The sequence below is a fragment of the Gossypium hirsutum genome, chromosome D02 (assembly GCF_007990345.1).
Source record: "Gossypium hirsutum isolate 1008001.06 chromosome D02, Gossypium_hirsutum_v2.1, whole genome shotgun sequence".
NCBI classification, from domain to species: Eukaryota; Viridiplantae; Streptophyta; class Magnoliopsida; order Malvales; family Malvaceae; genus Gossypium; species Gossypium hirsutum.
The window spans coordinates 8,951,523-8,968,478 of record NC_053438.1 but is presented as its reverse complement, the minus strand read 5'-3'; the positions used below and the strand labels follow the sequence as shown (position 1 = coordinate 8,968,478).

Sequence of the window (16,956 nt, the reverse complement as noted above, 5' to 3'; positions counted from 1 at the left end):
AATTTAATGAGGTTAAGCAAATTTTGTCTACGTCCTCGGGCACTACCAAATATATTTCACTCCAAAATACAAGTGAGAATTTACAAAGAGAGAGAGAGAGAACAATGTCTTAAGTAGAGAATGGCAAATATGAGATACAGAATGAGAGATGGTTATGCCTATTTATAGTTGAGGTTCAAGGATCAACTTGCAAAGTCACTTTGCAATTAGGGACCAAATATTGCAAATATCTTAGATTTCTTATGCCAATATCTCGATACCCATATCTTTGATTTTCCAATATTTGATACCCATATCCTTGACTTTCCATTATTTGATAACCATATATTTGACTTTACATAAATACGGATGATTGCCAATAATCTCCACCTTGAAGATTTGATTCGAATAATCTTATCTTCACACAATTCTCTCTGCCTTTGTCAACAACACTTGATAGTGCCTTCTTCAATTGTTAAACATGTAGAATATTGATCAAGTTCAAATAATGTTCGAACTTGATTGTTGTTACCACCTTGGTCATCATATCTGCGCGATTATCTACAGGCTTAATCTTCTGAAGGTGAATTTTCCCCTCATCAATAATTTCTCGCACAAAATGGAAACGTACTTTGATATGCTTTGTACGTGCATGATAGACTTGATTCTTTGCTAAATGAATAGCAATTTGACTATCACAATATATGTTAATATGCTCCTGAACCAATCCCAAGGTTTTAACCATACCTTGTAACCAAATAGCTTCCTTTACAGCCTCTATTACAACCATGTATTCGTCTTCTATGGTTGACAACGCAACTGTAGACTGCACTGTAGACTTCCAACTTATTGGTCCTCCAGCAAGTGTAAACACATAACCAATAGTTGATCTTCGTTTGTCCAAATCATCGGCATAATCATAATCAACGTACCCAATAACACCTTTACCAAGTGTAGTATCCTGCTTGAACAGTAATCCAATATCCATGGTATTCTGAATATACCGTAGAATCCATTTCATAGCTTGCCAATGTTCTTTTCCAGGATTAAGCATATACCTGCTCACTGTACTAACTGCTTGTGAAATGTCAGGTCTTGTACACACCATTGCATACATCAAGCTACCTACTGCATTAGAATACAGAACTTGTAACATGTATTCTTCTTCCGTATTCGTCGAAGGAGATAGTTGTGTAGAAAGCTTGAAATGAGAAGCCAACGGGGTACTTACAGCTTTTGTCTACTCGTTCATGCCAAACTTCTGTAGTACCTTCTTCAAATATTGCTTCTGAGACAAACTAACTCTGCCATGAGCTCTATCCCTGCATATTTCCATGCTAAGAATCTACTTAGCTTTACCTAGGTCTTTCATCTCAAACTCAAGGTTGAGTTGAGTCTTCAATCTCTCAATTTCAACTTTACTCTTAGATGTTATCAACATATCATCAACATATAAGAGCAAGTATATGAAAAATCCTTCTTGTAGCATCTGAATATACACGCAATGATCAAATTTACTTCTTGTGTACCTTTGCCCTTTCATGAACTGATCAAATCGGTTGTACCAATGCCTCGGAGATTGTTTCAATCCATAAAGTGACTTTGTCAGTTTGCAAACCCAATTTTTTTTATCAGCAACCTTGAATCCATCTGGCTGAGTCATATAGATTTCCTCTTCCAAATCACCGTGTAAAAATGTGGTCTTCACATCGAGCTGAACTAGTTCAAGATCATATTGCGTAACCAAGGCTAGCAAAATTCGAATAGACGAATGCTTCACAACTGGAGAAAACACTTCATTGTAGTCTATTCCTTCTTTTTGAGCATAACCCTTTGCTACCAATCTAGCCTTGTATCGAACTTCATTTTTACCAGGAAATCCTTCCTTCTTTGCATAGACCCATTTGCATCCAATTGCCTTCTTTCCTTTGGGTAGTGTTACCAACTCCCAAGTCTTATTTTTATTAAGAGACTGCATTTGTTCATTCATAGTTTGCTTCCACTTTACACCATCAGGGTTACTTCTTACTTTTGTGTAAGTAGAAGGAACATCATCATCTGCAATTGGAAGTGCATAGGCCACCATATCATCAAAGCGAGCAGGCATACGAATCTCTCTTCTTGGCCTCCTATATGCAATTGAATCATATTGCTGTAGCAGTTCTTGGACTGAAACTTCTTCATCATTTGTTCCTTCAATATTAACTGGATCATCATTAACCTTTTCAAGCTCCACCTGCTGCAAAGTGCCACTGGTTTTGTTATCCTTTTGTGAATCCTTGTTCTTCATCATGGTTGATTCATCAAAAGTCACATCTTTACTGAAAACAATCTTCCTTGTATCAAGACACCAGAGACGATATCCTTTTACTCCACCAGTTATACCCATAAATAATGCTTTCTTTGCTCATGGGTCTAACTTAGATTCTTTTACATGATAATATGCAGTGGAACCAAAAACATGTAAAGAATCATAATTAGTAGCAGGTTTACCAGCCCACCTCTCTATAGGAGTTTTTCCATTTATTGCAGTTGATAGCAACCGGTTAATTAGATGGCACGCATATGTAACTGCCTCAGCCCAAAATTCCTTGCCCAATCCAGCATTGGAAAACATACATCGAACTTTCTCCACTATAGTCTGATTCATACGTTCTGCCACCCCATTCTATTGTGGTGTATCTCGAACAGTGAAGTGTCGCACGATGCCCTCATCTTGACATACTTGTAGAAATGGATCATTTTTGTACTCAATACCATTATCTAATCGAAGTCGTTTGACCTTTTGACCAGTCTAGGTCTCCACCATATTCTTCCATTTCAAAAATGCATCCAAAACTTCATTTTTCCTTTTCATTAGATACACGCATATTTTTCTTGAATAATCATCAACAAAAGTAACAAAATAGTGCATACCTCCCAAAGAAGCCACTTTAGTAGGTCCCCACACATCACTGTGAACGTAGTCCAGAATTCCTTTTGTATTGTAAATTGCTGAACCAAATTTTATCCTCGTCTACTTGCCCAGAACACAATGTTCACAGAATTCCAATTTGTAAGAATTTGCACCTTTCAACAAGCCTTGCTTCGCCAAACTCTGCAAAGCTTTTTCACCAGCATGTCCCAATCACATATGCCATAACCTGGTAGCCTCTAAATCTGCATCTTTCGTAGAAGCTGTTGATGTTGATCCAATAACTGTACTTCTATTTAAATAGTACAGGTTATTCCTTCTTGTGCCTTTCATCACCGTCAATACCCCAACTACTACCTTTAGTAATCCATCTCTCAAAGTGATTGTGAGCCTTTTAGATTCTAGAACCCCTAATGAGATGAGATTTTTCTTCAAGCTAGGTATGTAGCGAACATCTGCCAAGACTTGAATTGAGATGTCGTGATTATTCAATTGGATTGTACCTACTCCTATTGTCTTAGAAACGCTGTCATTGCCCATAAAAACAACTCCACATTCTAGTTCCTTAAGACTAGAAAACCAATCCTTATTAGGACACATATGGTAAGTACATCCTGAATCCAAAATCCACTCATCTGTATGACATGCCATTGCCATGCCAACCGAGCTAAAGTCTACTCCTCATCATGCTCCGCTACACATGCATCAAAAATAGCCTTACCCTTTTGTAACTTAGGACAATTCTTTTTCCAATGCCCTTTCTCACGACAAAAAGCACATTCATCTTTGGCAGGTCTCCCTTTTGACTTACTCCTTCTGCCAGATTTGTTGCTGTGCGAACGGCCTCTTACTGTTAAAACTTCTGTAGTTGTATCTCTGTGATCTTTTTTATCTTTCTTTCAAGTCTCAGATCTATACAACGCACTACGGACTACATCAAATGTGATTGTATCCTTCCCATGAAGCAATGTGGTGGTAAGATGATCATATTCATCAGGAAGAGAATTCGACAACAGTAATGCCTTGTCTTCATCTTCAAATTTCTCATCCAAAATTAGCAAGTCTGCTAAAATTTTATTGAATGAGTTCACATGGTCATTCATCGACATACCGGGTGCATACGTGAATAGATAAAGTTTATTTTTCATATAAAGCCTATTTACAAGACTTTTTGTTAGAAACTTTTCTTCCAATGTATCCCACAGCTTCTTCGCTGATGTCTCCCTTATGACAGAGTACTTCTGCTCTTTGGCCAAACATAGGTGAATTGTTCCACATGCCTGTCTATTGATCTTAGCCCACTCCTTATCATCCATCTTGTCAGGTTTTTCTTCAAGGGCTATATCCAGCTCTTGCCGACATAAGACATCCAAGATCTCACATTGCCACATACCAAAATTATTGGTACCATCAAATTTCTCTACTTCAAATTTTGCATTGGTCATAGTAATCTTTGTTGATGATGATATCTTTTCCATTTTTCTCCTCAATCCCAACTACTGTACGTGAGTGGTACCGTGAACGATCGTATTCTCCAAGTACGAATCTAGCTCTGATACCAATTGTTGTGTGAAAGCGTGTAAAAGAGTAAAATTATTGTACTAAAAAATCACACTAAGTTCAATTCCCAGGAAAGAGAGATGGATCACAAGGATCGTTTAAGTACCAGGTCTTTCCTAGCCAGAATATCCCTCAATCATAATTTAATAGCACAGTAAATTACTACAATCACAATCACAATTTATGCAGAATAATACAATAAAGAACACAAGAATTTAACGAGGTTCAGCAAATTTTGCCTACGTCCTCTAGCACTACCAAATATATTTCACTCCAAAATACAAGTGAAAATTTACAAAGAGAGAGAGAGAGAGAGAACAATGCCTTAAGTAGAGAACGACAAATATGAGATACAGAATGAGAGATAGTTATGCCTATTTATAGTTGAGGTTCAGGGATCAACTTGCAAAGTCACTTTGCAATTAGGGACCAAATATTGCAAATATCTCAGATTTCTTATGCCAATATTTCGATACCCATATCTTTGATTTTCCAATATTTGATACCCATATCTTTGACTTTTCATTATTTGATAACCATATATTTGACTTTACATAAATACGGATGATTGCCAATAATGGGTGTCACAACTAGTTAAAGGGGAAGAGAATGAATGTGAGGTAAATAAAGGAAAGAAAAGGAAAGGGGGAGAACACAAGGAAAGAAGAGAAAGATAAGGGAGTAAAGAATCTCTATTGCATGGCAACAATTTTTGGGCAACAAGGAGGGGTTTGACCAAGCTTTTAATGCTAAAAATGTTAAAAAAATAAGGAAGAGAGGGAATTGAACTTGGGTCACTTGGGAAATTTAGCTTACTCTTAACCACTAAGCTAAAACTCACACTTATTCATGAATTAACGATAACTAAATTTAAATGGGGCGTGACAACTCTAGGATTTAAAGGAAAATTGCACAAAATGAAAATGATGCGATGGAAGGATTTGAACTTTGATTTCAATGATGAACTTCACTTAATCTTAACCATCCCTGATTCTGCTAACTCGATTTTTCGAATGTAACACAATATCTTTGGGAAAATATTCATTCTCCCAGTATGACCCTATCTTATCTCATGATAACAATTACATCTTTTTTCATGAATAGTCAATTACTATCAAATAGTAATCAAGTTATTCATCAGTAAGACGAACGACATGTGGTCACATTTATTTTTCATCAACCATGTAATACCAAGGAAATGATATCATTTACACATGTCTCGGGCTATGAATTCCATTATTTTTAATGACACTACATATTGTAGAAGTCATATACTGTAACACCCCGAAAGTCACTACAGTAAGAAAGTGAGATATTATCTTTGATACAGTAAAATAAGGAAATAAAGTGAAAAAAAGGGGAAAGTTTGACTTATATCAACAAAATCTGTTTAGGAAATATATTATGAAGTATTAATTCAAGAAAAGACTAAATCGTAAGAGTGAGAAAAGTTTTGTGACCCAAGAGTAAATATTCAAAATTTGAGGGGTTAAAGTGTAAATATGAAAAATTTGAAGGACCAATAGTGCAAATATTTTAAGGGTGGAAGGATCTAGAAACTAAAGAAAATGGATGAATTAAGACCAAATTGAATAAATGGAAAAAAGTATGAGGGGTTAAATCACAATTTTACTAAAATGAATGATGATTCAATGGAGGAATTTTGAAGGATCATAAGGAGCAAAATGATCATTTAGCAAGGAAGATAATTTTGAAGAGTAATAATGATGTTGGTGATATTTTAGATTAATTAAATAAATATTAGTTTGTTAATATTTTGATTTGACATTTATTTATATTTTATTATTTTTTATTTAGTATATAAGGAAAGAAAGATGAAGAGAATTCTTCATCTTTCCATGCTACTAACGTGAGAGGAAGAAAAGAAAGAAAGAAATTTTCTTTTCTTTACAATTTGGTCCTTTTACCAAAAATCCATCATTTTCACTTAGAAATCAAAAGAATTTCCATAGCCATCAAGGAGAGAAAAATATTAAGGAGACTATGGGGAGCTAGAATATCAAGTTAGATTCAAGAAAATAGAAGTTGGAGGGGAGAGAAAGTTAAGTTAAAGTTTGATTTCAAGAGAATAAGGTATGGATGTTAAGGTTTTACGTTATTTTAAAGCTTAATAGTGATAGAAAAGCATAAAAATGATGTTAAAAGTAAAGATTTCTCATGAGGAAATATTGTGTTTTTGACATGTTGATGAAGAGAGAAGTTAAGTAAGTGAATCAAGTGGTAGGAGAAGAGAAAAACAAGAAATTTTGATAGAAAAGAGGTAAGTACTCATGAACTTTCTTGTTATTTAAGGATTAAAAAGTGATTTTTGTAAAGTGGTAATTAGGTAAAATATATATAGTGTGAAATAATTTCTTAAGTGAAGGAGGAAATTATAATAAAAGTATAATAGTTGGGTTATGTGTTAGCAAAAATATACAAAGTATTAGATAAGTGAAATTATGGGAAAATGTGAAATTTTATGGAAATAACAACTAAATTGAAAAGACTTGAGAAATATATGTGGTAGAAATTAGAGGTGATCATGAGTTAGGCTACCCAGCCCGGCCCGACGGTCTGCCCGAAAAATGGGAGGGTTCGAGTAAAAATATAGGCCCGCCATATGGGTTTGGGCAAAAAACGAGGCCTGTTTAAAAAACGGGTCCGGCCTCGGGTAAAACTTTTTTGGCCCTGGTGTAGCCCGAATTATATATTAAATATATATTTTTATTTTTAATCAAATATACTTTTTAAATTTTAATATGCTACTTTCTTTTTAAAATATGCTATTTTGGTGTTGTAAAATTTAATATGGGCCGGGCCAGGCCGGGCTCGGGCTTAGTAATTTTCTTTTGGGCTAGGCTTGGACAAATTTTTAGGCCCATATTTCGGGCCGAGCCGAGCCCGGAGCCTAGAAAATAGGCCTAAAATTTTGTCTGGGGCCCGGCCTAGCCCATGATCACCTCTAGTAGAAATAATACAAGTGAAACATATAGAAATTTGATGTGGAAAATGAGATAGTGGAATTAATTATGTGAATTAAGTGAGATGTCAAAGAAAAATTGTGTAATAATGAATAGAGAACTTTTATGAAAAAAAGGTGATTAAATTGGAAAGTTATAAAAGTTTACAATGAAATATTGATAATAAAGTACATAGTGAAAAATAAAAGAATATATGAATTTTGTAATCCAAACTACAATTATTTCCTAAATTGTGGAAATTAAGGGTTAAATCGTAAATTTGGGAAAATTTATATTAGAAATAGAAAAGTGAAGTGCATAACACTTAGAATGCGAAAAAATGATGTTGTAGTGAATTTGGGAATATTAACAAGTATTAAATTATGTCATATGTGTTATTAAAAATTTATATTAGAAATATTGCTACACGAAATATTGTGCTAATGACTAAATTACAAAATATATAAAAGTGATATGTAAAATACATGATAAGGATTATTAGTGAATTATGGATGAATAATGAATTTAGAAATATATTACATGTATTAAAGATAGTGAAGATATAAGTATACATATTATTGGTACAAGGATTAAATTGTAAAGTACGTAAAAACATTATGCGAAAAGTGTAAAAGTGATATGCATGCATGATATAATTTGCCCAAGTAGACTAGATTAGAACTACTAGGATATTAGTGGCATGCCATTAAGGAACCCTAGCACGTTCTCCAATTATTAGCACATTAGTGCTCTTCGTTTAGCACATTTGTGCTCTCTGTATAGCACTTTAGTGCTCTCTGTTTAATAGTGCATAATAATGCACCTCTGTATCAGGTTCGTATATCCTAAGTGTTCTGTTTAGTCTACTGGGTCTCTGCTAAAAAGGTAAATAATTTTTGTTACAAGGTAAAGGTTTATCTCTGATTCATATTTGAAATACTGAATTAAAAATAATTGTGAAAGAAATAGTGAGAAAATCATGAAAATTTACACTAAATGGCGAAATATGATACATGTATAAAAAGAGTAGTAATTTTTATAAGTTGATTTGAGGACTAAAGGATTAAATTGTGAAATAAGTAAAAAGTTACAAATGAATATGATAAATAAACAAAGAAACGATATATTGGAAATTAAGAAATTTAATAGAATTTAAATATCATGGGTATTTACTAAGTCTTCATCGACTTAACGTGTTTATTTTCAACGCGTAGGTACAGTGATTTTGAAGAGTTGTAATTAAGGTTTTAAGCATCCATCTCATCACATCTCCAAGTGCCAAGAGGGTATGTTTCAAAATTTTGAATAGAATGACATGTACTTAGGAAGATCAAGTGTGTTCCAAGTAGTAGGGACTAAAATATAAGTTATGAAAACTTTATTTTTTTAATGTTCTAATATATTAGTGATTAGCCAAAATCACTTTGGCACCAAATGTAATATTCCTATATCAGGTTCCTTAGGTCGAACCGGGTATAAGGTGTTACATATACCCAACGCATCAACTTTGATTCCTTATCTATTTGAAATCAGGCTTTTACTTACATTAAATTAGACGAGTCACGCATACATAGTCCGTCATCCACTCAGGATTTAAGCATGTCACACTATGAACATCACAAGTGAATAAATCCATAAAAGAAATTAGGATGTATTCTCCTTGGGTCCAATTTGATGAATTGTTAGTCCAGTCAGTGACATGTATGTCTCTATCTTCTGACAGTCATTCGCTCTGATGCCTAAGATAAAGCATCTCCCCAATTGGACTTGATAGATGACATATTGGTCTTTCAATCGATTTACTCATTTCTGATTAGAATAAGGACATGTTTAGGTTCGCCTACTAATATAAGTTGTCTTTTTGTATTACGATCCAACCACGTAATATTGCTTAGTATTAGTTAAACATTAGACAACTAGTGAGCAACATTTACTTCTATTTTGCTTTGTGTGCAAAAACCATATAAGGACATTTATACAAAATATATTAATGTAATCAATAAAATTTTTTTATTAACTAATCTATTCGAAAAAATACCAAGTTTACAAGCGAATATACTACACTTAGGGACCCATATCCAATAAGGTTGAATGTGAGATGCTTAACATTGCACCCTTTATTGGTAATTTTTTTATACCCTTCGTATTTACTATTGTGAAGGTATTAAGGGAATATTCTATGTTTGTAGGAGATGTTGGATTGCCTATTCCCCCTCTTGTTAGTACTAGGTTGGAGCGTGTCGATGTTTCAACTTAGGGACAACATCTTTGCTGCCTCCATAACCCGATTTTATATAGAATTGGATGAATTGCTCGATCATTATCTAGCCTTCGATGAGGAGGAGAAATTAAAGCATGCCCTTGAAAGTGTTGCTTAAGAGGTTAAAAATCTCAAGTGGGGGGCCTAGGAGAAGTAGATGGATGAACTGTGAAGGGCCAAAAATGAAGTCCGTCATAAAAGCTCTGGATGGTGTAACTTCTCGAAGGGTTCACATTAAATTCTTTGAAAACACTATTAATATCCTAAAGAGTGAGAAATAGGAGCTAAATGAGCAATAGAATGTATCAAAAACAACAAGATGCTGATACTGCTCAAATAGCAGAGCTAGGGGAGACCTTTCGAAAAAGGTGGGAGAAATTATAGTAAGAGAGTTAGGAACCATTCGCAGACTTGCCATATTTTTTACGGTAATGGGACATACCAATGACAATTATATTAATTTTGGTAGAACCATAAAGCTTGTTCAAACAAGAATTAAAAAGAATTTAAAATATGCATTAGATATTAGGATTATTTCATTAAACGTCTTCAAACTATGATCTAAATTCTAAATTGATCTTTAAATTTTAACTCATTTTAGTTTAATTTTTAAAGCATCAGTATTATATTAATTAGGTCCTATCAACTTAACCATTACTTTAGGTGTTAAATACTAGTTTATATTTGACATGTAACATCTAAAACATATGGATCAGATTGTAAAAACATATGTACTTACAATACGGACAACTTAGATTTGACGTGTTAAAAAATAGATAGTGCCATTAAAAATTAAGAAAGCTTATTTTTTTAACATGTGAGATCTAAGTTTTTCATATGATAAGTATATACATGTTTGCAATCTGACCATGTGTTTTAAATATGCTCCACACTAGATTTAAGTCAATATTTAATGTTCAAGTTAATGATGAGAAACTAATGAAAAGAACTGGTTGATATGATGATGATACTTTAAGAATTTAATTAGAATGTTTAAAATTTAGAAACCAAATTTAAAATTTAGATAATAGTTTGAGGATATACAATAAAATTAACCCTAGATACTAATATTCCAAAACTGGATAATGGACAGATAAAAATGGGCCGGACTAAAATAGAGCCCAAATGCCCCACCACTAAAACCCTAGAGCTACGAAAAACAAACGAACCCCTTTCCTCTGCTCAACTCAACTCTGTTCATCAGATCAAAAACCCTACCTTTGTTTTAGTTATTAGGAAAGGGTGATCAGTTTTTTTTTTCTTTCACATTGGCTTTTGCCCAATGCCTAAATATCAATGGTGGAGTCCCTTTACCTCTCCCTCTGCAATGGTGCAACCTTAATCTATAACTAGTAACTAAGCGTGTCATTAGTTAGTGTTACCTTGGTGTGTTGAACTCGCAGGCATGGCGGCCTTATCAACACGAGGCCTCGTTTCTCGTCTCCACCAGCACTTCCTTTCCCTATCAAGGCCATTCGCAGCAGCCCCAACATCCCTCCCTTTTCATGCCTTAACTAGAAGATTATTCAGCTCTGATGCTTTGATGGATGGCTCCCAGATCCTCCATCAACCACCCACCCGCATCATCCAGGCCACTCCAGCTATCATGACTCCCAACTCCAAGCGAACTGGGATCATTGCCGTCAAGTGTGGCATGACTGCTCTTTGGGACAAATGGGGTGCTAGGCTTCCCATTACTATCCTCTGGGTTGATGACAATATCGTCTCTCAGGTCAAGACTGTTGAAAAAGAAGGAATCTTTTCCCTTCAGGTATTCATTGTATTTTCTTTAGTTATACTGGTCAACAACCGTCTATTAGGAAGTTTAATCAAATCATGATTGAACAGTCACTCAAGCTCTGTGATTTGTGGTGTTGCTTAGATCGGTTGCGGCCACAAAAAGCCTAAACATTTGACAAAGCCTGAGGTGGGTCATTTCAGAGCTCAAGGTGTTCCCTTGAAGAGGAAATTGAAGGAGTTCCCCGTCACCGAAGATGCTCTTCTCCCTGTTGGTACATCGCTTGGGGTACGCCATTTTGTTCCAGGCCAATATGTAGATGTCACTGGAACCTCTAGAGGGAAAGGTTTTCAGGTGATTTTAATTAATTATTCGATCAATTTTCCTTTTACTTTATTTTCTCATTGATGAATTCATTCTTAATGTGTTAGCACCTAATGATTAATATATTCTGTACCAGTTGTTTTTAGCTCTAGCAGGTATTCCATCCTTGAACTATTTGCTTATAGAGAGACTAGTAGAGCTAGCAAGTGTAGTTCAGATTCTTTGAAACCTATTTACAGTTGATTGTGCAGAAGTGCAAATTTTACTAGTGATACATGAATTGCTGGTGGATGATGGTCACATGTAAAACCAGTGATGTTAATTTAGGCATCAAGCATGTGCATGCCAAATGTTCTCATGTCTATTCTATCTAATTCTTGCACTTGAGGTGTTTGGTGGGGACGCAGGCGATTTGTGGTTCATAGTTCCAATCCTTCTGCATGATGGAGTTAGTATTTGTTTCGGACTTGAACAATCGAATGTCTTATGTTTCTTTTACTTTCCCAGGGTGCAATGAAAAGGTGGGGATTTAAAGGAATGCCGGCATCTCATGGTGCATCATTATCGCATCGGAGTCCTGGTTCTACTGGTCAGAGGGATGCTCCTGGAAAGGTTTGTATAGCTAGTTTGGTTTGCAATGCCTTAAGGATATTCTGGAATACTTGATGTAATCTGCTTCTTTTTTTCCTTTTTAATATATATATAGCTAGGCCTTGGGATACAAAATAGGCACTAGCACTGTACTTGAGCCTCCAGGGTAAAAGTCCCAATACTGTTAAGACGCCTTCTTGGAGGCATCTGAATTCTTTCTACTTTAGAAGTTTATTATTTTGCCTTGTTTATACTTTATTGCATTGATGTGGTCGTATGATGAGATAGTTTTTATCTCGTAGATATTCAATTATATGCTGTTTTTCTATTTATACATGTCCTCTTTTTAATGGAAATATTCTAACTGGTAGATGTGCTTGTGGATACTTTTTTGCATATTATTTCCATTCAAGATGATAACTTCTTAAGCTTTAGTGAGACAAATATCTTCAATTCTAGCTGACATTCTTGTTCATCATAGAAATTGCTAGTAGAGCATATTTTTAGGTGTTTAAGCATGATAAGAATAAATCCCAAGATAGTTGGATAAGTAATTACTTCTTTCCCATATAGCTTAAGCTTCTTTATTTGTGAAGCTTCCTTGTGGACACTTCATCCAGTCATGTTCATTTGATTGGTTCATTCTTGTAACAATATTTGTTTTTCCCCTACACCTCTTACTATTTGAGCAGGCTTTTCAATTATATTTCTCAAAAACACTGAAGCAGTTATGTTTATCTGAACTAATAACTTCATTGTTGGAAACAAAATCATTAGGCCTATTACAGCTTTCCGTGCAGGATTCTTTTCTTACCCTTGTTGATATGATTGATTCAATTCAATAATGTGATTTTATTCTGCATAGTTATTTTTGTGTAGACTTTTTGCTGATGTTTTTGACTGATGTAATTAATTGAGGGGAAAAATAGTTTTACAAACTCTGTAGTTGATTACTACTCAGTTCTAATTATCAAGTCATTGATGTTGTGGTTTTACTGTACTTTTGCATGGAGCCAGGTCAAGGCATTGATGCATTGTCAACCTAATCTTCATTACAACTCTTGTATTCATTTGTTCATCAGTCTTTACCATAAGGAATGCCCTTGAGTCATAATTGACAATCAATTATTGTTATGTAGGTATTTAAAGGGAAAAAGATGCCTGGGCACATGGGTGCGAAGACAAGAACAGTTAAAAATGTGTGGGTATACAAGATAGATCCTGCAAGGAATTTGATGTGGGTGAGGGGTCAGGTATGGTTTTCTTATTTTAAGTGCTTAAGCATTTTGAATGGAAAAAATCAGGAGGCTATAGCCTTTGCACAACAGTTGCAAGCTTCCAAATCCGATGTTTGTCATAAAAATAAGGGACTAACCCCCTTCAAAGGATGGGAACAAATTACATTGCATCCGAAGTTCTTAACCATCTAATCTGTTGTATTTGTATAGCTTTTTATCGGCAGTATTGTTTAGGGATTTGGTTATTGTTTACAGGTCCCAGGTGCTAAAGGGAACTTTGTCTTCATAAAGGATTCTGTTTACAAGAAACCCGATGTTTCAATGCTTCCGTTCCCGACTTATTTTGCAGCAGAAGATGAGGATGAAACAAATATAGGGCCTCTGGTTGCTGATCTTGGAGAGGTAGATCCGTTTATGGTAGCTGATTGACGTGGGGCGGAGTTTGAGTTGGTTGTGGGATGGCAGATTAATTTCCGGACCAGTTAACTTGCGGAATAGTAAGAAGTTGGTTTGTGTCCTAGTTATTTGGTTTTAGGAAGGAATGTAATATGAGATAATGGTTATAGAGTTGAAGGTTGATGTATGAATTTTTGAAGCAAATTGAGCATTGATTTTTCTGTAACAGGAATGGAGTTATTTTAAATAAATGAAAGGAAACCTGAAATTTTGCTTTTGCGAGTACAAACTTATAGGACATTAGATATAATAACTGTTGATAACATCTTTTTTATACTTTTAAATGGATGTTAAACTTGAATTAAATAGTAATGCAAGATTTTGAACTCATTTAGGCTAACATTACATGCTATGAAAACTTTCAAGGAGTATGAAATACTATCAATAAATGAGACGAGTTCAAATGAACAAAGTTTTGATGTATTTGTTTGTTTATTTTTGAAGTTATTCGTGTTTGTTTAAAATTTTAATATTATGTTCTTAACTCAGTTTATTATTTGATGTTTGATATGTTTAGTCTAACTAAATATAAATGTAAAAATAAAGGGAAAATGCTATTTAAGTATTTTCCATAGGAAATATTATCTTCAAATAAGCGAGTTTATAAATAAACAAGTTGGTGAACATAAATAGACTGTTGAAACTTATTCATTTAATAAATAACCGTATGTTCATTCACAGCTGAATCCATCTGCAACTCATACCCGGTCTTATTTACATGCCTGATGAAAAGGCCGTAGATAAGCATTGTATTATAGTTGTTTAGGCTAATGGGCCTCTATCCCATATTGGGCATTTCTTTCCATTACCAAATTCTGAAGACAGACATTATTATCCTAGTCACTTTAAGCAAAATCAAACCAAGTACCCAATTGCAGCATCTCTCTCTCTAATTTCCAATCTCCCCCCTCTTCCTCTCTGTATGATGTACTGTAGTGTGTACTGTAACAACACAATTAAGTTGGGTCTTTTCCGACAGACAGACAGACAGACAGACAGGCAGACAACCAAATGAAAATCACTAATCTGCTTTGAGTCTTTTGACCACCCACACTCAAAACCCCTTCACTTTCCCTCTTCCTACATCCTAGCCTTGTCAAGGAACTTACTTAGTGTTGGATATTATCCCCCACATTTGGGATTTTTCATTTTGCCTTCCGGGCATGAAGCGGGATCAGCTGTCCGAATGCGGGGGCTGCGGCGCCCCTGAGCGTTTCCTACTCCACAACCTCCGCCACAGAGCCAGCTATCGACGTCTCTGCACCAACTGCGTCCTCAAGAACCACCAGGGCCTCTTCTGCCCCATTTGCCTCGAAGTTTTCAACGAGTCCCCTCCCCCTCACCAGCGCCTCATCTGCCTCAAATGCCCTTCCATTTCTCACCTTTCTTGCTCCTCCTCTTCCCTCTCGCCTTCCTCCTTTACCTGTCCCCCTTGCTCCAACCCTAATTTCTCTTTCTTCAATCTCACCCCCACTAAGAAACCCAAGTCAACGCCCGATCATCCTCCCGGATCTACCCTCGACGGCGACGACGACAACAACAAGACGACGAACACGAGGGTTATTGACAAGGAAGCGGCTAAGGCACTTCTAGCTGCTGCTAAGATTGCTGCCGCCTCTATGACCAAAGCTGCCGCTGTTGCGAAAGTGGAGGCTGAGCGGAGGGTCAAAGAGGCTACTTTGGCAAAGAAGAGAGCCAAAGAGGCTCTCGAGAGACTCGCCTTGTTGGCCCGGAAGGATAATGATAGACATAAGTCGTCCCTCGTAGGCATTCCCAAATCTAAACCTGATGCTGCCATTGCTGCTGCTGCTGACGCCAAAGCAAACTCTTTATCCCTTCCATCTCCTATTCCCGATAAGGGAAACAATGGGTCGTATTCAGTTTCTGCTGCTAATGTATCCATTTCAATCCCCAAGTTGCAGCGTCAACAAAGCACTCATGGTATGCCTAATTGATCATTGGTGATTCCAACAATCTCAGTAAAGTGTTTGTTTTCGTTTGTTGGTATTTAGCCTTTCTGTTCATGGGAACCATATGTCAAATCTTTGTAGAGATGATTTAGGAAGAGAGTAGCCTGTTTTTCTGTATTCAGTAAGCTTTTTGTTTGCATTCAATTGTAGCTTTCTCTATTGCCCTGTATGTATTTTTCATTAAGCTCGTTGTTTCTGTTTATTTGCTTCACCTTTAACCCTTCTTATGCCAAAACTAAAGCTCTCTGGACTTTCTGTTCTTACAAAATTACAAGAAAAAGAAGTGTCAAAATTATCTTTAGATGCTTTGCACCCTTGATATGTCCTTTAATTAAGTGAATCATGATGGCATACCTGGGATTATCTCTCACTTTAGAATGCTATTATGCTGTATTTTCAGGGGAGCAGGTTATGCTATTGCTTCCCATTATGTAAGTGCAGTTAGTCCTGGAATAAGTTGATCAGGACTTGAGCCTTCATTGTTAACTTACACAAAATCCTATATCTTTTTGAATTTTATTGCGATTTTTTCTTTGTTGTCTTGCAAGCTTTGTTAGAAAGGCATCAATTTCTAGTAAAAAAGTTTGGTATTATCCTTTTCATAGGTTTGTTTTTGTTGCTTAATTCTTATATGATTACCTAATTCTACACTGCATTGGAGAACAGAAGCATTCAATTCTCCCACCCTATTCCTCCCATTTCTTTGTATCTATTAAATGTTATGTGGCGACAGTGAGTTGATTTTAGCAGTTATTGTTGAAGAAGAAATCAGTCGCTTTCTAAATTGAGTGCTGATTCCATCGGATTGTATATTGCCTCAATGGATTAAAGGTTCTTTGGGGCTTTGGTTCTGTCGCTCTAGTAAAATCTCAGATAATGGGCAAAGGTCACTCCTGCAGTAGGAGAGTACTACGGGTCAGGGGCATGCTGAGTTTAAAAACTTTTATGGGCTTATGGCATTAG

The 16,956-nt window shown here is 35.6% G+C and overlaps 2 protein-coding genes across 2 annotated transcripts; both read left to right on the top strand.

The window, feature by feature from the left end:
• The first annotated feature begins 10,799 nt into the window (after positions 1-10,799).
• Positions 10,800-14,238, top strand: LOC107910520 (50S ribosomal protein L3-2, mitochondrial). The gene is made up of 5 exons (XM_041088248.1): positions 10,800-11,447; positions 11,559-11,768; positions 12,246-12,350; positions 13,469-13,582; positions 13,823-14,238. Exons 1-5 carry the CDS (start codon positions 11,082-11,084, stop codon positions 13,994-13,996), a joined length of 969 nt encoding a protein of 322 aa, XP_040944182.1. The 5' UTR covers positions 10,800-11,081; the 3' UTR covers positions 13,997-14,238.
• A 559-nt stretch (positions 14,239-14,797) lies between these two features.
• On the top strand, positions 14,798-16,195 carry LOC107910521 (uncharacterized). The gene has a single exon (XM_016838375.2). It carries the CDS (start codon positions 15,187-15,189, stop codon positions 15,976-15,978), a length of 792 nt encoding a protein of 263 aa, XP_016693864.1. The 5' UTR covers positions 14,798-15,186; the 3' UTR covers positions 15,979-16,195.
• The last annotated feature ends 761 nt before the right edge of the window (positions 16,196-16,956 follow it).